Source organism: Amblyomma mixtum, chromosome 9 (genome assembly GCF_055824585.1).
Source record: "Amblyomma mixtum isolate Tamu chromosome 9, ASM5582458v1, whole genome shotgun sequence".
NCBI classification, from domain to species: Eukaryota; Metazoa; Arthropoda; class Arachnida; order Ixodida; family Ixodidae; genus Amblyomma; species Amblyomma mixtum.
Window position 1 is genome coordinate 118,914,440 of NC_143020.1, and position 21,659 is coordinate 118,936,098.

General features: G+C 46.6%; 1 protein-coding gene across 4 annotated transcripts in view; it reads right to left on the minus strand.

Moving 5' to 3' along the window:
- Positions 1 to 926: 926 nt before the first annotated feature.
- Positions 927 to 21,659, minus strand: part of LOC149330959 (atlastin-3-like) — a 31,980-nt gene continuing 11,247 nt past the window's right edge. The window contains exons 1-14 of one of the 4 annotated variants that reach the window (XM_089561681.1): positions 19,481 to 19,644; positions 14,645 to 14,975; positions 14,376 to 14,588; positions 14,081 to 14,299; positions 13,269 to 13,433; positions 13,160 to 13,216; positions 13,032 to 13,103; positions 12,825 to 12,971; positions 12,002 to 12,238; positions 6,829 to 6,900; positions 6,669 to 6,767; positions 5,457 to 5,528; positions 5,251 to 5,400; positions 927 to 2,300 (exon numbers count right to left, since the gene is read on the minus strand). In XM_089561681.1, coding sequence (XP_089417807.1) covers positions 2,250 to 2,300; positions 5,251 to 5,400; positions 5,457 to 5,528; positions 6,669 to 6,767; positions 6,829 to 6,900; positions 12,002 to 12,238; positions 12,825 to 12,971; positions 13,032 to 13,103; positions 13,160 to 13,216; positions 13,269 to 13,433; positions 14,081 to 14,299; positions 14,376 to 14,588; positions 14,645 to 14,968 — 1,878 coding nt within the window. In that variant the 5' untranslated portion in view covers positions 14,969 to 14,975; positions 19,481 to 19,644 and the 3' untranslated portion in view covers positions 927 to 2,249. Of the gene's footprint in view, positions 2,301 to 5,250; positions 5,401 to 5,456; positions 5,529 to 6,668; positions 6,768 to 6,828; positions 6,901 to 12,001; positions 12,239 to 12,824; positions 12,972 to 13,031; positions 13,104 to 13,159; positions 13,217 to 13,268; positions 13,434 to 14,080; positions 14,300 to 14,375; positions 14,589 to 14,644; positions 14,976 to 19,480; positions 19,645 to 21,659 lie in introns of those variants that run through there. The other 3 variants (XM_089561680.1, XM_089561682.1, XM_089561683.1) reach the window with 3 other exon arrangements.

The window sequence follows — 21,659 nt, forward strand, 5'->3', positions numbered from 1 at the left end:
AATACGTATATGACGAAATAAGAAGGCGCCGACCAAAAGAAAAGATGAGACGACGTTTCGGCTCCCCCACGGGAGCCTTGTTCACAATGAGCTCATTGTGAACAAGGCTCCCGTGGGGGAGCCGAAACGTCGTCTCATCTTTTCTTTTGGTCGGCGCCTTCTTATTTCGTCATGTACCATCCCGACCAGACGGGTTTCCGTCAAACACTAGACTTCAAACAATATGTATACGGTGTACGGCTTCTTAAATTCAAATAACGCTAAGAATATTGTCGTTGGAAACTCGGCACATCATTAGCTGTTTCTCAGACAACGTGGAACACCCAGTATGGAGACGGGCCTGAATGTTTATGCAAGAAAAAAAAACTCGACCCTTTTGTGCCGTGCTTCTTAAGAATCCCCGTATCTAGCCGTGCCATTCAGAACGGCGTGCCCGCTAACTCAGGAACGCATTCTGTCATTGCGGCAATCGGGACACTTCCGGTCGTATATAATTTGGGGATCACAACGTCGATGCAAATTGGCAGCGTGACGTCACGTACCTGCGCAACGACGGCGGCAATGCACCGCGTGCCATAAACACGCCAGTGAGGCAAAACGAGCAAACTCCGTAAAAAAAAAATGCTGATGGTTTATCATTAGTTAAGCCCGGTGTGTAAGCGAAAGATTCATACCGACCACGTTGTATGGCGTCATCACCACGCCATCGCGGGACGTCACATTCACATTTTGTTTGACCTTGACCTGAGCTATGACCTTCCGGGCCACCTTGGTGTAGCACCATAGCAACACACCATGGCGGCTCTACTGTGGTTTGACCTCTAAATTATTGAAGGTGAAAACCGCAAGCGCCGCGAAGAAAGCCTGAGGTCCCGTAGGGAAGCTTTCGCTTCGAAAGGAACCTCGTCATCAACCATGTAATCATATCAAATCAAACCAAATCTTTATTTTCCTTGAAATAAGGATGGGGCAGCCACAAAAAGCTGGTCCAAGTGGTAGCTTGACGAGGCGACTGCCCCTACATCTTGGCAGCAGTTGGCATCACATCATACATAATTTTCATACATTTCAAAACGAAATGACAAACGCACTCAGTTAAAATACACTCACTATACACAAATAACATCAGTGGCTTTGTAATGATAAATCATACTATGCAATTAAGCAGAAAAGAAACAACGAACAGTAATAACATACATAAATGCAAGCACAAAGAAGGAAACAAAATAAATTGCAAAATATGTGCAGACCGGAACTCACGAAGGCTTCTGCGTATTTTGAACTCATGCAAATTTTACACAGCAAGATAAAGCGGGAGGTTCTATCACAAAACATTCTTTCACAATATGTGAGGGTGCTCTGATGCCTGTTCACCGTACTTTCATGCCATAAACAGCTCGCAGCGTAGGTGACCAAGGTGAGCATGCAGACTTCGTGCAGCAGTTCGGTGAAGCCAAGGCCGGACTGGGTATGGCAGCCGCCGTTCCAGTCCGGCCGTGGTAATCCATACTGCTGGGCGGGTTAGTTGTGCATGTTTAGAACCTCTTAACGTAAGAGAAGTAAGGACGAAGGAAAGAGCGTGTTAATGTTCTGTGTGTACCTTGGTTCGTCCTGTCCTTTTGTTGCACAAAGGTATTCTATACATTCTAGTGCATGAACTGCACTACAGGAGGAAAAGCAGCGAAGTTTTAAAGCAGGTATTGCTTCACAGATAATACTGCCTTTCGAGCTCGCATAGTCAGAAGCACATTGCCTCTGCAAACCAGGTGCGCTAACATTTCTCATTTCATTTACGCGCAAGCCCACGGCTCGAGCATCATAATTCAAGTGTGCTCACGCCGGTTCATTCATGACCTTTGTTCTTTTCGCTGCAAAGAATGGTCCGCGTTCTGCTTAGAGGACTTCGTGCCACTTCTTTGACTTTTTCTGACTTTTTCCTTTTTTCTAACGGTTCCTACCCTTTTCCGAATGCTTCACTTCATGCGTTTGCGAAACGTGCACCTCATGACGACCATGACGGGGAACGCCACATTGCAAGCCAGGAGCTGGTCGTTTCATTTTAAGCCTTAAAAGCTCAGTCACCATTTTGACACAGTATAACCAGCGATGCTTGCGATCCCTTCTCAGCTGAAAGGCCGATGCGATGACGTCATTTATTTTCATATCATCGTTTTGTACAATTCAGAGACCACCTGAAAAGAGGCTATAGTGCAGAAGAAGTGAGCACGGTAGGAGACGTGGCCGGTGCCCTACTTGAGCCGGTTTTGGTTGACGAAATTCTCGAACAGCTCGTCGATCTCCTGCGAATTGCAACGCCCACCCAGTGTTAAGTTCTTCATGGACTTGAAAAAGGAAGCAATGAGAGGGTGAGGGTTTCTTCGGCTAGGCACGGTAGAAGTTAAGACTTTAAAGCAGGGCAAGTACAGGCTTGTGATATCGGAGCAATTTTTTTGAAGAAAAGCAATTGATGAATAACTAGACATGAGACAGTATGGTAGATAACATGAGGAAGAAAAGACAATGTGCCGCTAGGGGTGAAGCAGACCACATCCACTTTTCGCGTGCAAACCGTAAATGCGTCTTGCGCAAATGCTTGTGGCATGCTGTTTTAGGCGTATTATCCCCAACTGTACTACACTGAGTCTGCAGGTAAAGAAGAAAACAATATTAAACTCACAAGACGCTCCGGGTAAAATAAACAAAGTATCCATGTGCTGTGATTAAACTATCATTTGCGTGTGTGTAACAGCACAGAGACTATTCTGGTGATCTGTTATGAAAATATTGTACATATCTGTTATTTCATGCATTCTCTTGTTATTGTTTTACTGCTGTCTATCATCGCCGTGCCAAACCGCTACGGGAGATGGGAGCTTTGTCAAGTCGCGTGCGCGGCTTTTTTTCCTTTCTCCTCAGCCATTGTACAGGTGCGGCCAGAATAACACGGAGCACAGGAAGGGTCGCGGAGCAGCGGAAACGTGCTTATGCGCGCTGCCTAAGAGTGGCGACAGGAACTATATTAATTTGGACGCGGCGAGATGGCGCCGGTAGCACGGACCCACTTTTTCCGCAGGCCTATCAACATCACAGCATACAGCATGCAATCCCTTGCTCTATGATCGACTGATACTCTGCTGACAGCGCCATGCGCTTCGTTGCCCCGTTTCTTGCATCGAGGAGCGGCGCGCGCTGTAAACGGGCGCAAGACGGCTGTTTTGGCATTACGTGTTATGTCGGCACTTCAGTCCGCGCGGCAACCTTAGTCGACAGCACGCGGCATGGAAGCTGAAGTGAGCACGCCTGGATGAAGGCAGCACCTGGCGGTGTGGCCCGAACCAGCTCAGCATCTTTCGAACAGTGATAACGGCAGGGTTGCAGCAACGAGGGGGGTTCGGCGGCAGGCACTCTCGCTGCGCGCGGATAGCCGGGGGTGTCTTTGTTGTGCTGATAGGTGGCGCTTAGATGCAGTTTCTGCTAGCTTGGCCGCCTTTCGCGTGCTCCGTATCATTCTGGCCGCACCTGTACATGACTGAAATAAATGAACCGAACTGAACTGTATTTCTTCATTGAGAACTCAGAATCAGCTGGGGTCATACCCAGCAATTCTGGGATCATACCCGCTTCTGAAAAAAACTTAATGCTTGCATCTTATTGTCTACGAGAATGTTATCGCTTGCAATGCATAGTTCAGCGCAAAACAGAATCAGACAAAGACCGCGGGGAGGGGCGTGTGCCTCGTGTGGACATAGCTTGGTGACTGAAAACGTGGAAGACTAGACTTTATAGAGAAGAAGTTGATTGCAGTTGTAAACTTCCTCAAAAAGCGTTAAAACGCTCTTATTAACAAAATGCTCTCAGCCGATCGATCCTCGGTTAACGCATGGTACGCCGCTGCTGATTCTCTTGTAGTTCCGGCCTAAGGGCACAGCGCCATCTGTTAATACGTCCATATATGCAGAAATGGTCTTTCTCTACTTTACATTCACAGATCTCTGGGAGTGCTCATCCCACACCTTGTGCAGTGGTGCAGCGAATAAGTCATGCCACTACTCTGGCTGGTGGCTGCTTAAAACACAGCCACCGGTGGCTTGTGACACTCAGGCAGCTCTTTCCGAGCAACCTCTCGGGACTAATTATAAATTTAGGTGCCACCTGCCACGATGGACAGTTTGCTCACAATCCGGTGGACAATTTGCGAAGATGCCTCAAACTTCACAAGGTGTTACGCATCACGTGTGAATGTTAAATTAATGATTAAATTAATGACTGGTCCCGGGACGTTGCTTGCAAAGGGCAACGCATTCAAACGATCCACCAAGGATCGCCTGAGAGTTTTTACACGAGTGTTTCTGCAATCTCTCGCTATTAAAACGTGTAGCTTTACATGGCAGCAGGATACAGACTTCGAGAGCGTTACTGAATATGGACTCCTGCGGATTAATTTTAAGGTGAAGTACACGTAGTGCACATAGAGGGTGTTTAACCTAAGGCTTTACACAATTTTTAAAAATAGACTTTTTGACTAAGGAGCGCATATTTTTCGCAGTAGCGTTGTCAGCTGTGTAGTACATCAGAATATAGCTAAGGCGTGTTAACTAGCAGGCTGGTTAACTAATATTGAATAGTTAACTTTTAACTATTATTGTTAGGCTCCTTAATTATTGAGAGGCATGCAGGCGATCGTAAGTAATATCCATACCAGTTTTAGAATTTCGATAACCACTTACTCTCGGCGCTGTGGCATAAAAAATCTTGCCTATTTCGACGAGTTACGTGCACTGGAGCAGTTGCTTTGCCTGCAGGCTTCTCTAAAGAAGATGTATTTCGGCGCATTGTAGCCAAAATTTTCTGGGCCACAGCGCCGAGGGTAGCAGAAATTCTAAAAACTGATATGGATAGTACTTAGGACAGGCTACACGCCTCTCGTAATTAAGGAGCCTAACAGTAATGGTTAAAAAGTTAATTATTCAACATTAGTTAACCAACCTGCTAGTTAGCATGTCTGAGCTGTATCTTTATGTGCTACACCGCTGACATTGCGATGCCCAAAAAAACGCTCTTCTATGTCAAAAACCCTATTTTTAAAAATTATGCAAAATCTTACGGGAAAATACTCTATGTTCTGCTGCATTAATGGTGTCTCTAAATGCAAACTTGTGAGGACTGAGGCATCCACACTCTGTCTAAATGTGGTTTCTTCGTCGAGAAAAGCTCTGCCAGAATATTCTTGCTAGCGTGAAAGAAAATTACCTTTGACAGTCTCTCCATGAAGTGCGGCAGCGCCCGTACCCCGGCCGCACCGCAGGTGCTTAAAAACAGTTGCTTCGCGGTCTTCCGCAATCGCCAGTGGTAGCTCTCTAGTAGACTGGGGTTGAGGCTGGGCGAGGCATCGTCGCAGAGCTGCGCAAAAACCAGGCAAGATTAACACGTTCGTTCTGCGCCCAGCCTGCACTCACCTGCTCCATGCTGACATTGTACATCCGCTTAGCCTTGGTCAGGGCCGAAAGATTACCAGCTTCCGCTAGAGCCTGCAAACCATATGCATACGTCCATGCTTCGATAAAAAAAAGGTAACTGCAAGCAATCGTAGTCACTGACCATGTGAAACAGTTTTACAGTCTTTGTCGAAAGTATACAGCCCAAGGGGTCTGCTTCTGAGCCCTGAAGCGCGGCTCCTCTTGCATACTCAGGGACCCTAATCTCACGAAGGCGAGAGGAACGTACGTTCTCGACCCTCCAAAGCTTAGAACTCTCAAATGTGCTTAAGAACCCCGCTACACTGCTTGAGAGCAAAGCCCTTGGGCTGTATATTTTTGACAAAGACTGTACATTGTTGACCAAATGTTTAGGGGAAACCCCCAAGGTGGAGTAGATTTGTAATAAGGGAGTAATTACTCATTGATGTCCACCCGAGCGCGGCCATACGGCTACAAAGGAAAGCTAACCAACTTCTCAGAAACTTCGTAGTTAAAGGAAAATTCGTCCTGGTCCGGGATTCAAACCCGGGACCACCGCTTCACCAGAGCAGTCGCTCTACCAACTGAGCTAACCGGGACGGCAAGCTTATGGTAGGGCGAGAGCGAATTGATCAATAACTCGAAGTTGGAACACTGTTTACGAAATGCTTAGGGGAAACCCCCAAGGTGGAGTAGATTTGTAATAAGGGAGTAATTACTCATTGACGTCCACCCGAGCACAGCGTTCACACTTCGAGTTATTTGAGCAGTCTTGATGGCGTTATGTTAACCTCACGCTCCGCGCACTGTTGATAAAAACATGAAGCAATAATTGTAACTGCAGAATACGCCACCTGAAAGTGACAGGAAGTCAATAACAATATACAACAAGCGGAAAATTAAAGAAATGGAAGGCGCTTATGAAAGGACAAAAACAAAAAAATGAACTGAAGGCGAAGATTGACACCCCGAACCACTACTGACTGAAGAAACTGGCATTATTGCATTATAATGTGTTCAGAAATACAGAACAAGTACTTTGTGTATGTGATATTCTGTGAATTTATGCGAAAAGACTGAAAATATAGTATATATATTGTTTTGCTACTCTATACACAGAGCGTCACTGGAATGGAATACCTCATAGAGCAATTAGGGGCGTTCAACTATAGAAGGCTCCCGGCTCCAGAAAAGCGTGGTCTTCACACTAACCTCCTCTTCACTGGTTGCAGAAGCCGTGGCGAGATGAGGTTCTGCAACACGTCCGGGCTCCACCTGGGCGCTCCCAGCAGTCTGATGTTCCGGAGAGGCCTGAACGCACCGTTCGATCACGATTTAGATATCACTCCGCGCAAATCTAAACCGCACTCACTTGTTCGGTGAGGCTACTGTCGCTGTCCTCGCCGTTATCTGCAAGAAGTGCTTCGCTCTCTTCTTTTTTTCTCTGGAATGGAAGATGGTAAAGATGGCGACTTCGACAGAGTCTTAGTGACGGTTGTACATAAATTACTGCGGCAGTTACTTTACGACATAGATAAAAAAAAGCTTTGATGCCCTTTAAGAGGGTTTTCTTCAGTTCGGAATCGCACACCCGTCATCGCAAGAGTCGTTTTCAAGGATTGTAGACAAAAAATGATTGCTTTCCTGTTTTCTTCTTTCAAACAATGCTTTAGACATTAATATGCATGGATCACCGCGTGATATAACCCTGCAACCTCTAAATAATTTATAATTTAATGTCCTCTTGACGCTGTTCAGAGTGGCGGAGGCTGGTGAGTGGAGGGGCTATAGTCCTTGGCCTCAGTGGTAAGGTGTATCAATCCCTGTCTTGTGAAAGGGCGAAACGTCTCGCAGTCCTTCCTTCTCTTATGATTCCGGATATGTATGTTGTTTTAAGCAGCCATCGCCAGAGCAATTGCACCTTCACTCCCAGCAGTACCATGGCCTTTGCGCGCCCACTTATATGACAGGCTTCGCCTTGCCAGAAGGTAAATGCATTTACAATAGATGTTGGCGTCTGGGTGTGTGTATGCACATTATGGTGAAATAAAAGACGCGGTAATCGCATCACTACAGGTGCCCACCTAGACAGCGCCGTGAGCGAAGGCCCGAAGACGATTAAGAAGGGCGCAGGGACGGTAGAAGCTAAGCATGTTTTCGACTGGCTTAGTTGGAACATGATTATTGGAGAGCGTGTAACCGCTCTGCGTCATTGCTGTCGATCTCCGTTTACTGTTTCTGCGTGCAGTTCTACAGCTTGCGGTCAAAGCATTCCCGATTCGAGTAAATAGACGCCAAGGTTACGTCCCTCAAAATGTTCCATCAGGACTGCGCTTAGACTTTCAAGAGTTATGGAAGCATCCAGAGTTGAAAGCAGGTACCGCTACTGCCAGGATTAAAGACGGCAGCATTCTTCAGAGCAGCATGGCTAAATTCGCCTGGCTGGTTGTGCAGGTTCTTTGCCTCGCCGGGCCGCCGCCTGGACCGACCAGGCCTGGTCTGGCTGGGCATGCGCCGTGCGACAACGGATGCCTGGGCCACAAGTCAGCGATTTTTCAAGATGACCGACACGCAATTCAAGCTGCTATCATCAGATGGCATCACCGGGCTTCTGAGACAGCGACGTCACCAGACAACGCTTTAAAACCACCCGACCGTCCTGTGAACTTCAGAGGGCACGGCAGCATTCTGCAGAGCAGCATGGCTAAATTCGCATGGCTGGTTGTGCAGGTTAGTTTCTACAATCCATATTGTAGCTTTCATACCAGGCATTACGCACTTGTGGTCCTGCCGTGCCCTCAGAAGTGTCTTTGCATGATTGTTGATTGCTGGTTAGCTCTCTTGATTCTTGTGTGCGGGGACGTTGAGCCTAATCCAGGTCCCGGACAGAAGGAAACATTAAGCTTAATCCTGGAAGAATTGCAGGAAATGAAGGCAAGCAACGAGAGTCGCGATGCAACCCTTTCTGAGATAAACTCAAAGCTAACAAAGCTAGACGAGGTTCTGGAATTATGCAAAGCTAACGAAGGAAGGATACGGCAACTTGAGGAATCGGTAAAGCATTTGCAAAAAGCCTCGGCAGCGCAAAGCAAGAAGATGGTGGATTACGAGGACCGCGCTCGCCGGAACAACGTTGAAGTGTTTGGTGTAAAAGAAAGCCCAAAAGAAACGAGAGCTGATTTAGAAGAAAAAGTCCTCCAGAAAGTATGTAAAGATAAACTAGGCGTCTCGGTGAGCACAGTTGAACGGATCCACCGAATTGGCAAACCCCATATGGATAGGCCTCGTCCAGTAATTTTTCGCGTGTTTAACTACAACGAAAAGCATGCAATATTTCAAAACTGCTCCAAGCTCAAGGATTCTGGGGTGTCGGTGTCGCACGATTACTCATACGTCACACAACAGAAAAGAAAGAAATTGTGGCAGTCCTTTGAAGACGATCGTCGCCCTAACGATAAAGCAAAGCTGGTTCATGACAAACTGCTGATAAACGATGATATTTACGCGTGGGACGATGAAAAGAACTGCAGGGTGCTGTTGCGTAGCACGAAGCAGCCGGAAGAGCCATGACGCCTTGATAACGAGTTGACTGAGCAGAAAGATTTTCGCCTTATTTGTTTGAATGCGCGGAGTGTGTGCAATAAGCAGGAACTTCTTGAGCATGCTTTACTTTCTTACGATCCCCATGTAGTGGTTATCTCTGAAACTTGGCTGCAGCCTCATGTGCTTGACAGTTGCATTTTCCCACCTTCTTACACTGCTTACCGTAGGGATCGCTTATCGAGGGGAGGCGGAGTTGCGATTCTGGTTAAATATGGATTATCATCTCATGCTCTGCCTCCCATCGACAGTGACCATGAAAGTGTGCTGTGCCAAATTTACTTTTGTGATAATCCTATTGTTATCGTTGGTGTCTACCGGGCGCCCGGAGTTCACCTTGACTTTATGTTAAAACTTTACGATCAGATAGGTAGATACCGAAGAGATAACATGATAATAGCAGGTGATTTTAATCTTCTAGATGTTGACTGGGAATCGCTGACTGCTGGCACACATGAAGTACCAAGTGCAGACACTCTCCTGGACATGCTGTTAGCTTATAATCTTAAGCACGTGGTTCTAGCCCCCACTCGTGTAACTGAATCATCAGCTTCAGAGTTAGATCTCATCCTCTGTCCAAATAGCATAACAAACTGTACTACCGAAGTGCATGATGGAATCTCGGACCATAAATTGGTATTTTTTTTATTGCTCACTACCACGCCAATCCCTGAAGATTGCTTCTAGGATCGTAACGGTAAAAAATTTTGCTTTAGCGGATCATTCTAGCATTGTTTCCTATTTAGAAGATTCATTGCAATCATTCGATAGTGGTGACGCTAATGCACTTTGGGTAAGGTTTAGGACTCTCTGTCACTTCTGTCTGCATAACTTTGTTCCAGATAGAAAAAAGAAGGTAGATAGGAGAAGCCCCTGGATAACCAGAGATATAATTCACGTTAAACGTAAGCTGAAACGATATCGGAGACACAAAAGCACTGCCATTTCTGTCATTAGCAATCTAAAAGCTACCCTTGCTTCACAGTTACAAGAATCAAGACAGCGCTACTTTGGTGAGACGCTTGGTCGTTTCGTGACTGAAAATCCCAGTAAATTTTCGCAGTTTCTCTCAAACAAAGGAAGTAGAAAACTTGACAAGATTACCGTCAATGATTCTACCGTTACAGATAAAAAGGAGATAGCTGATGCTTTTAATACTTATTTCCAAAGCGTTTTCTCTAAATCTAACACTCCGTTAAACGATCGTTGTCTGAACAGTCTCGGAAGAAGTGTCACTATTAGCAGAGAAGGAATAGTAGAACTACTCCTGCGGCTAGACCCCAAGAAATCCCCCGGCCGCGATAATATTCCCACTACCTTTCTTAAAATGTACGCTGAAATACTAGCCAAGTTTTTGATAATAATATTTAATAAGTCTCTTGAGTCGGGTGCAGTACCAGATGAATGGAAAATTTCTCGCGTGGTTCCGGTTTTTAAAAGCGGCAGCCGACTACAAGTTGGTAATTACCGCCCTATTTCATTGATTTCCACCTCCTGCAAAGTGCTAGAACACGTACTCACCAAATTCCTCAATAATTATTTAGACCACACGGGAATAATGACCAAAGCGCAACATGGCTTCCGTCGAGGATTCTCAACTACAACACAGCTAGTGGTCACTGTAGATGAACTTGCTAAAGTGCTTGATTGCGGTGGCCAGGTCGACATGATTTTTTTAGATTATTCTAAAGCTTTCGATAGAGTACCTCATCATAAACTAGTAATAAAAATGAAATTATTAGGCATTCCGGATCAAATAATAAATTGGGTCACATCATACTTATCAAAGCGAAAGCAGTTTGTCGACATCGATGGAGCCACCTCTCGATTCTTAGAGGTTTACTCAGGTGTGCCTCAGGGATCGCTTCTGGGTCCAGTACTATTCAATATCTATATAAACGATCTCCCAGAAGCTCTCGATCCCTCTGTGTCCGTAAAGCTGTTTGCGGATGATTGTATTATATTTAAGTCTATCAAATCTGTGTCTGACCAGTTTACTTTGAATGCAAATCTACAATATTTAGCTAAATGGTGTAATGAATGGGAAATGGTTATTAACTTTGACAAAACAGTTTCTCTTTGCATCTGTAAAAAGACCACGCAACATATTTTTTTATACAACATTAATAACATTGCAATCAGAGCTGTAAAAGAATATAAGTATCTAGGTGTCACAATAACGTCACGGCTCAAATGGACGAAACACATCGAAAATATATGCTCCTCCACCCGCAAAAAGCTAGGATTTCTCAAGCTTCGGATGAGCGGTTGCCCTAGTGCCCTAAGACTGAAAGCATATAAATCTATTCTAAGGCCCAGTCTCGAATATGCCTGCATTGTATGGGACCCCTACACGGTAGATGACATCCAAAAACTAGAAAGAATGCAACGTCTTGCGGCACGATTCATTTACAACCGTTACAGGCGCCTAGACTCTCCTTCCGCCATGTTGAAACTCGCAGACTTAGAACCACTGGCAGATAGAAGGAAGAAAGCCCGTCTCAACTTCCTTCATTCATTATACTTTTCTCGACTTGGTATCCGACCTGAAAATTACATCGTTAATGATTCCAGACGAGCCTCGCGCCATAAGCATGCCCTTAGCCTGAAACCTATTTTTGCACGCACAGATGCCTACAAGTTTTCTTTTTTTCCGAGAACAGTTTCTCAATGGAATGCTCTACCGGAGAACTCTCCGTTGTTTTGTAATCATTCTTGATTTTCACTGCTGGTTTAGTAGCTGTGCTGTAACCGCGTTCTCAATTGTACTTTTGCGTTGCTTGTTTTGTTGTATTTATATCGTTCGTTACTATCGCACCTGTTTTGCTTTTCCCTCCTGTATGTATTTCCCTCTCCTGCTTGGACATACAGCATGTCCGCAGTATTCAATAAATAAATAAATAAATAAATATAATACACGCTAGCCAGTTGACACAACCACTCACCTTCTGCTTGCGCCTGTAGGTCTTAAAACTGTTGTAGACGTAGCCGGTCAGCGACACAGCTCCGATAGCCCCACACGCGATAGCGATGGCGGGCAGCTCCACAACTGCTAGGGTAATGGCCGCAGCCCCTACACCGGTGGTGATGATCGCATGCGCGACATTGAATTCCACCGTGTCGGAGATGGGTTTTTTCCTCCCGAGGAGTCTAGAGAAGTCGTCAAACATTTCTCCGATCTCCTGAACAATGGAGAAGCACAGGTTAGGGAGCGCGTTATTGAAAACCATTGCAGTGAAAAAAAAAAAATAGCCAGAAGGAATGAAGAAAAAAAACACTTGAAAAGAAAAGAACGAAAGCTCTAAAACAAGTCTAGAACAGTTCGATTGTCGGTTACGTTGATGTCAGTGGGAAATTTAAATAGCTTTAAGTAAATTCATCAATATTAAGACCAGTGGAGGCCAAATCTCTGGCACCTTAACTGGTTGCATGACATTCCATCGAATGTAGACATACGTTTCTCAGACTTCACAACAAAATCTGCTCTTAGCTGATAGCGGCTACATAGGACAAAGCGCTGCTTGCATGGCACGTCATCTTTGGCGTCACGCGAGTCACAGCGTCTCCTAGGGTGACTGCCGAAACACGAGCCTCGGAACAAATACCAGCTGACCATCCTGTTTATCGCTCTGTCCAATGATAAAACCACTGCTGAGCATGTAACACCGAATCGCTGGTGAATACTTGTGTACAGCGCACTAAAAATGTGTGATACATTGTAGTCCTTTCTTTTCATCGGTTGGCCCGCTTTTGTGCAAAGCAACCCACCTTAGTGAGCTTGTCCATGTAACGCCTGGAGAATGTTTGACCGCCCATTTTAGGGACGGTTTCGAACAGTCGCTTTGCTTCCTCGAGCAGCCTTCGGTGGTGGCCCTTCATCTTCTCTCGGTCTTCAGAGTCCCCCGTCTTCCAAACCTGCGTGAAGCCGTGAATTGTGAGGTTGTGAGCAGCTTGTATTGGCACCCGTAACTTCACCTTAATCATCTCGGTTGTGTACAGATCTCTGGCTCTGTCCTTGGCAGCAATGTTGCTCGCTTTTATGGTCGCCTGCAAGTAAGCAATTCTTAACTGCAGGCTTCTACAAGGCAATAATGGCGACTGACCTCGTAAACCGTACGTGGCTCAGGCACGCGGCCCTTCTTGAATGCTTTCACATATGCCTGAAAGCAGAGCAGAAGGTTACGCATGGCGAAGAGAGGCGTACTAGCTTACCTTAAAGTAGCCCATCAAATCACGGCAGGTTATCTCCCGGCCGTTGACCTCTTTTACAAGAAGGTTGTCGGGCGCCAAAACCAGCGGAACAAGCTGTCGAAGCTGAGTCTTGAAAACCTCGTCAATGTCTGAGAGACGCCCGTCAAAGAGCTCTGAAGTCGCCACCTGCGTGACGAAGAAGCACACAGAAAGTTTAGAGCAAAGTGTTGAGAAATGATAAAGATTCATGGACTATCGGCACCGACCGAGGCTCGCCCCGCTGCGGTGGCTCAGTGGTCACGGCGCTCGGCTGCTGACCCGAAAGACGCGGGTTTGATCCCGGCCGCGGCGGCTGAATTTCGATGAAGGCGAAATTCTAGAGGCCCGTGTGCTGTGCGATGTCAGTGCACGTTAAAGAACCCCAGGTGGCCGAAATTTCCGGAGCCGTTCACTACGGCGTCTCTCATAGCCTCAGTCGCTTTGGGACGTTAAACCCCAATAAACGAAACCAAACCGACCGAGGCTCGAATAAATGGCTGACTGTTCGAGAGAGAACGCGAGTTCTTTTTTCATAACTCATGCCATACTAGGGTGACACCACGTAGCTCATTCAGATAAAAGTTGTTGCTGGGCGAGCTTGTGCATATTCTTCGGTAAGCGTTAGCGCAGCATAAAACAATCACTTGAGAGGTCAGCAGCCGAGCGCCGTAACCACTGTGCCACCGCGGCGGCTCTTTGGACAAAACGAACTCAGCTGGCGAGGTTAGTCTGCTTGGCAAACAGCCCGAAGAAGGAAATGCAGTACAATGCCGCAGCGAAAATTTAGAGTGTACCTCTGTCCCCGGGTAAGGCATGAGAAAGCAGTCAATCTTCGAAAAGCTGCTTCGTAATCTCTGTCGAAGATGCTGCAGTTCTTCTTCCTGCTCTGGTGTGATCCCCAGACGTCTCTGCAGAATCACCTGCCCACCTTCCGCTCCATAGTTTGCGTCATTTGGGTAAGACCAGTCTCGGACCAAGAACATTACCTTCTGAAAAGGATGTCTACTCGTGTCCTGCAAAAGCGCAGCAATGTCAACGGTGTTTATCCTCTGTAGCTTCCTCATATCGCTGCTGCGGACCAATACACACCTCTAGCGCCAGTAAGGCGTACTCAGTGAACAGTTGCAGGTGCTGCAGGTCGTATCCGTGGATGTTCTGTGAAACGTTGTAGATCAGCACCGAGCTCACCATGGTTGCCAAGGCGAAGATGGAGCTGCACATTTTGGTCGTGGTCTCGCAGTCAAATGTCCCCTGAGTGTCCATCAACACCACAGCGACCTCTCGGTCTTGGGATGTGGTGACCTGCGTACGCGTCATTTATGAACCACCCGCTCTCGATCGGTGAATGAACGCCTTACCAGAAAAACTTCGCTCCAGACAAGGATGCCCTTAGTGTGTCGCTCGCTTCCACTGCGCCATCCAAAACCGTGCAGAGGAGCCTCGGGGTCACCCAGCCAGTCGACGTCGGCTCGGCCCAAGTTACGCAGGTATCGGAGAAAGAAACTGAGCAGGAAGGACTTTCCTTTGCGGAATGCCCCAGCTACTGCGACCACCACGACAGGCTTGTCCTTCACGTGGTCAGCAAGAAGAATGCGTCCTAAGGCGATCTCGTCCAGCTTTAACTTGCGGCCCTCCTTCTTCACAATCTGCACCTCCCGGCCGGCGTCGACTGTGCTCGCCATCGCTGACCTGCGAGTACCGTGGTCAAATTTTAGAGAGGACATAAAAAAGAATAATAATAAGAGTGCTTTGCCCGCACTGTGGACGAAGTATAGATTGAGGCATGAAACCGAATATCAAGATAAGCCTCTCCCGCACCACTGATGCAGCGCGGGTATAAGCCCAACGGTAATATAACAGATATGGCCCGTGGGCAACTGAGATTTCGCCACACGAAGATGGAAAGAAATCAATGTGGGAATCTCTACTAAAGCGATCTACCGCCGGATAAGCGGGTGTGGGGAAACTCCCCTGATCTCCCCTAGGGAAGAGGGATAGGGTGGACTATGGGAATAGGACATGGGAAAAGTGGTTTGGGTTATAGGAAATAGGTTGGATTGGGGACAGCAGGATTTTGGCCATATTTGATCCTCTGAGTTCCTTTTCAGGCCTGCGTAGATGGCGAGTGCTCTAATTTTCACCAATAGCGCGGCCCTCGGCCTCAAGCGTACTTTCATACCACAGGGAACGCCGCGAAGAGTCTCCGACCATCGGAGAAAGGGAAACCTAACAGGGGCTCGACTAGGATCCCCTCCCCCAAGCCAGGTTCGCCACCCCAACCGTCCAACAGTCCTAAGATGATAGAGTTTTCACACCACCCGTTCGGTGCTTCGGCTTTTACTCAAAGGTACTCGCACACACAGCGGGAATCCTTTCACAGTTTTCGGGGCGTCGCACCACCGGCGTTCGTCCCTGGCATAGTATGCGAAACTCCCACCTCCATACTCCAACGTCTTGGAGTTTCATTTGATGTCCGCATTGTGCATTGCGTGCTACCGCAAGGTATATCTGCACGGACCCCGTCTATGCTACTGAACTTAAAAACCAAAAAAGCATGTGGCCCTGATAACGTTCCTAACATTTTTCTGCGATGATATGCCGAATCAGTTGCAAAGTTTTTGTATGTACTGTTTCAAGCATCCTTGCGAACTGGGAAATTGCCTGTTTACTGGAAGACCGCCCGAATCGTCCCTGTACCTAAGAAAGGAGATCGTTCAATGCTGTCAAACTACCGCCCAATCTCCCTTTTTCATCTTGCTGTAAATTAATTGAACACGTCATTGCTGATCGCATAAATGAATTCCTAAATCGGCACTCCATTTTATCCAAATTTCAGCATGGTTTTCGTAAAAGATATTCAACAGTAACCCAATTAGTAACTATTGTTCACTCGACTGCATTGACCTTAGACAGTAATGACCAAGTTGGCCTAATATTTTTAGATTTTAGCAAGACAGTTGACAAAGTTCCTCATGATAAATTAATTCTAAAGCTTAAATTTATTGGCCTTCCTGAGATATTAGTTACCTGGATTTGAAACTATTTAACTAACCGTAAGCAGTATGTCTCCATTGATGGAGATGAATTGGGCGCTCTTGCAGTCACTTCTGGAGTGCCTCAGGGGAGTGTGCTTGCACCTTTATTGTTTTTACTGTATATTAAAGACATCGTCGACACAACTGTTCCGGGCGTTGAGATTCGATTGTTTGCGGATGATTGCTTGCTGTACAGAGATATTACATGTTCTAATCACCAGATTGACCAAACACCTCTCTAGCTAACATCCTTGCATGGTGCCAGAAATGGGACATGGCTTTAAGCAAAGAAAAAACAAACTTCCTTCGAGTGACACGTAAAAAAAATATTTTTCAGCACAGGTATCATCTCGGACATACACCACTACTGGAAGTTTCCAGTTTTAAATACTTGGGTGTAACATTAACTAACAATCAGTCCTGGAATTCACATGTGGAAAATATCTGTTCGTCCGCCTTTCGCAAACTATGTTTTTTAAGACATAAACTTTCCAGAGCCCCCCCCCCCCCCTCAGGTTAAACTTCTCACGTTTAACTCATTAATCAGGCCTAAGCTCGAATATGCATGCGTGGTGTGGGATCCTCATGCTAATACCAATATAAAGAAAATTGAAAGAATCCAAAGGAAAGCCATAAGATTTCTTTATTCTAAATTTTCTCCTTTTGATTCTCCGTCTGAGCTAATGAAATCTAACCGCATCCAACCTCTTGAGGTAAGAAGAAAAAATATTCGACGAGAATTTCTTTCCTTGCTCATAAATAACAAACTGGCGCTTGATCCTGCACCCTATTTATCGTTTTTAGCTACACGCATCACACGTCACAATCATCCCGGTTCACTTACCCCGTACTTTGCTAGAACTCCCACTTTTAAATTTTCTTTTTTCCCGCGTAACATCAGTGAGTAGAATTCTCCGACACGACAAAATGTAAGCGCATAGTCATCCTGCATGCCTTTTTATTTTTAGTTTTTCTTTTTATTTTACTTGTTGCCCGTGTATCTGTGTTATCTAATATGTATTTGTTCTGCTTGGATCTGTAAGATTACCTGCAGTATGAAATAAATAAATAAAATAAACCGGATTCGAACCAGGCTTTACTGAGCCAGTCGAGTTATTTAGGAGCGTGATGGTTCCCTGCGATTTCGTCACGTCTACTAACCGTTACTTGGTATTGACCGCCTGACTTTCCCAAGTTTCCGGGCTTACTGGCCTCCCAAATGTACTAGCTCCGTCACTTTTCCCGTCTTCGGGCCTAAGGGCGACTTCCCCAAAACCCAAGCTTTGTTCGCCCATCCGCATGCCCCCGGGTGGTACCGAGCCCTCCGCTATCGGAAACCAACGCGCCCGCGGCTGGGTGGTAACCGAGAGGAGACCGTGTGGCTTTAATTTGGCGATTTAATTTCAAGCCGCCAGTTCTGCTTTTGAGCCGGATTCCACGTGCCCAGTCCTTAACCCTTCGGACCTGCCTGCCCCCACATGGACAATGGGCGTTGTGGGCTGCGACTCACTTATAATGTCGCGGAGAGGCTGCTGCGCCCTCTCCTGTCGATTCAGCTATCCCACTCTGATAGCTGAAGTTGCACCGGACCAAAGCCTAGTAGCCAAAACTACAGCGGGTCCGAATCCGGTGGCAGGGGGGAGCACGAGCAGGCCGCACAGTCAAATCCCCCCCCCCCCCCCCCCCCCCCCACCCCCCCCCCCCCCCCTGACAGTGGACAGTGAGGACCTGTTCTTCCTTCCTGAGAACATTTTTCAAGCTTGTAGCGGAAAAATAAACATTAAAATTTTAAGTGAGGTTCTGCCGCAGATAATTTTTTTCTTGTGGCCGACAAAACGACAACACGGCGAGAAATGGACAAACAACGTGATTTCAGTGAAGTCTGAACAATTAATTGCGTTGTCCTGAATGTCAAGAAGCACTTTGGCTTGGGCTAGTTGGTTCATAGTTAGGGTTGATTCTGAAGACGGCGCAAAAGGGGCAGGTAAAGGATGGGTATACTTGTCTGAGTTGGCGAATGTACCAGTGTTTTCCTGTGTCTCCCTTGTCCTTGCCCCATTTTGCGCTGTCATCAGAAACTACCTTAGTCTTGAGTGTCTTTGTAATACGTAAGGACGTGCTAACAAATGACTCTAATGATTATTTCTATCCTACATTGATTGATCGTACGTTGGGCACAGCGGTCACAAGATTGGATTGTGGAATCGGCTGTCTCACAAGTTAGCCAAGCTTCATTGGTGAGCATCCTAAGTATCCACTTTGAGTCTCTGTTTCAATAAAAATCTCCATGCTTGTGTTCTTGGTAAACTAGTCGAATGAGCGCAGTTTTGAAAAAAAAAGAAATGGGGGGGGGGGGGGGGAGGGCACTTCAGACTGCTTGCGTGTGCGAATGCAAAAGCATTATATGTAGAACTACACGATGTAAATGAACAGATTAGTGTTCCCCATACTTCCGAGTGCGCCGTGCTCAATGACTGCGAAGCGAACGCGAGGCCCATTTATAGCTTCACTGAACTGTATCGCCATATAGAGTCCCCGTGCACACTATATTTTGCGCTTGTTGACGAGAATGATGAATTGATGATACAGACATTGCCAAGGGTCGGACGCTGACAGGTGAAAACCTTGATTCATATGTCCAAGCAACGCATGGTGGTCATGAGATGGGCTATCCCCGCTAATACGGCGCGGAATTTGAAATTTGGCGCAGCGTCAAAATATGTTCTGGCGTCCTCCGAATTTCGCGACATAAAAGCGGACGCCGGCTTTTGTGCTAATGGGACGTAAGTTGTCGCATTAATGAAACCTGTCTTAGTCACCTATCAGTGGGTAAGGCGGCTCCACTTTTCAAATCCGGTAATACTCATTCCCCTCACACTGAGGAGAAATTGGAGTTGGCTTGTATCGACAGAATAGCAGGTCCTGATTACAAAAACGCCACTCATGCTGACAACAAAGCTCTTGTAACGTAGAAAAGAGCAAGAACCAAAAATACAGGTATCGCCGCCACAGGCCAAACTCGCAAGTACAAGAGTGATGACGTCATAGGACAAAACAGTGTTGCTAGAACCAACACTAGGACACGAGAAGTCACAAATCACTGAGGCGCAGCCAATGCATGCGCAAATCCCCTTGACGTCGCCAGATGGCGCCACTTACCCGGCAGCTACGCGCGTGCCTGAAGCATCGGGACCAATCAGCGCTTGCTCACCGGCGGTAGGCGGGCTCCTGGTATTCCGCTAACGGTAACAAGATGCACAATATGCTAAAGGTGTCAATTTGCGATGACTTCGTTGACGGCTTCGAGAACGGGATCCATCGTAACTTGCAAGGGTGGAAGAGCGGGCTAGTTGGTAGTTCATCTTGAGGAAAAACACAGCGCACTCCTAAGACACGGACAAAGAAAGGCAAGACGATACAGCGCTGACTTCAGCGCATAAGTCAGCGCTGAATCGTCTTGCCTTTCTTTGTCCGTGTCTTAGGAGTGCGCTGTGTTTTCCCTCAACATCCATCGTAACGCTGGAAAAACGCCGGTGCAAACGTAAACGAAGCGACGGTAGCGAAGGTAGCGACGGCCGCAATAGCCGATAGATGCTTTCAACGTGCAGCCGGCGGTAGCTTTCTTTTCGGCTGCTGCTAGGCCGCACTGCCGGCCGCCAGAAATCACGGAGTCTGCGTTACATCATATGCACGTCATGTTTGACGTCACTTAGTACTGTGTCGTCATAAGAGAGTCCCAAGTCTAAATCAGGGCGGCGGGAAAAACTTTTTCAACTTCGAATGCAAATTTTTTAGAAATAAATGCATCTTTCGCTGCCGACCAAGTGGCAACAAAGACATGAAATGCCGAAGTATCAGATTTTGCTTTTAAAAAAATATTAATAGTGCTCTCCTCACTGCCCCTTTAATTACAGACCAATCACATTAACGAGCATCCGTGCATATTATGTAATTTACTCCAACCTCAAAACGTTCCTCGAACTAAACTCATTTTTTACTCCTGTACAACACGGTTTTCGCAAACACTAATCGTGTGAAACACAGCTATTGTCTCTTACTAACAGCATAACCTCCTCTATCGACCATGGATCAATAATTGATGGCATTTCTCTCGATTTTGCAAAAGCCTTCGACAAAGTCCCCCACAACCTGCTCCTTCTAAAATTAAGCATTCTGAAAATTGACCCCTGCATCATAAAATGGATTGAGTGTTTCCTCTTTAATCGTTCCCAGTTTGTTACAGCTAACAATTTTACTTCATCTACTTCTGTAAAACCCGGTGTCCCAGAAGGCTCTCTTTTGGCCCCGCTGTTATTCCTACAATGCAGGGTGTCCCAGCTAAATGTAACCAAGCTTGTAAAAAAAGAGGATGCCCTTAGCCCCGTGAAACCAACTCAGGTTTTTTAACAGCCGTGTGTCCTAGTCTGCGGTAGTTTTTCATTGCACAAAAGTAATTAATTAGCAGAAACTAATTTGCTAACTAGGAAGAAGGTGTCCATGCAGGAGTTGAAATTCCCATAGAAAAATAACCGTTTGCCGTATTTGCAACCAATTACCACTGATACAGCTTCTATTATTTGCCTTAAAAGAAAACCCGCGAAACACAAAAAGAACCGCGTGATAAGGAAGCAGTTTCAACACCCCCAAACGACCGGTCAAGCAACGACATCCGCTTATGTTTGCAACGCTGCCCCAAACAGGGTTCGGCGTTTTGAAATGGTACCCGCCGCGGTGGCTCAGTGGTAAGGCGCTCGTCTACCGAGCCGGAGTACCCGGGTTCGGACCCGACCACGGCGGCCGTGTTTTGATGGATACGAAACGAAAGAGGCGCCCGTGTGCTGTGCGATGTCAGTGCACGTTAAAGATCCCCAGGTGGTCGAAATTATTCCGGAGACCTCCACTACGGCACCTCTTTCTCTCTTTCTTATTTCCCTCCTACCTTCCTCCCTTCCCTTACGGCGCTGTTCAGGTGTCCACCGAGCTATGTGAGACAGATACTGCGCCATTTCCTTTCCTCAGAAACCAATTTAACAATTTACCACTTTTGAGATGGTGGCAAGATATTCGCCAGGAACTGCTTATGCGTCATGGAAAGTAAGCGAGCGCTGTTATTCAAGGAAGTGAAGAGCGGCTCGCATGGAGCGCGTTTTCACGCGAAACCTCGCCTCGAGTGATAGGCATGTGGCAGTGCCGCCGAACTTGCACCGTCACGCGCTGAAGAAGCTGTCGTCCTAGCACACAGTAAAAAATTTTACACCCCTAAGGGTGTAAATGGCTTGTCGCATGGGGAGCACCCTAGGGATGAGTATATTGACACCCCTTTGATTGGGGTGTTGCA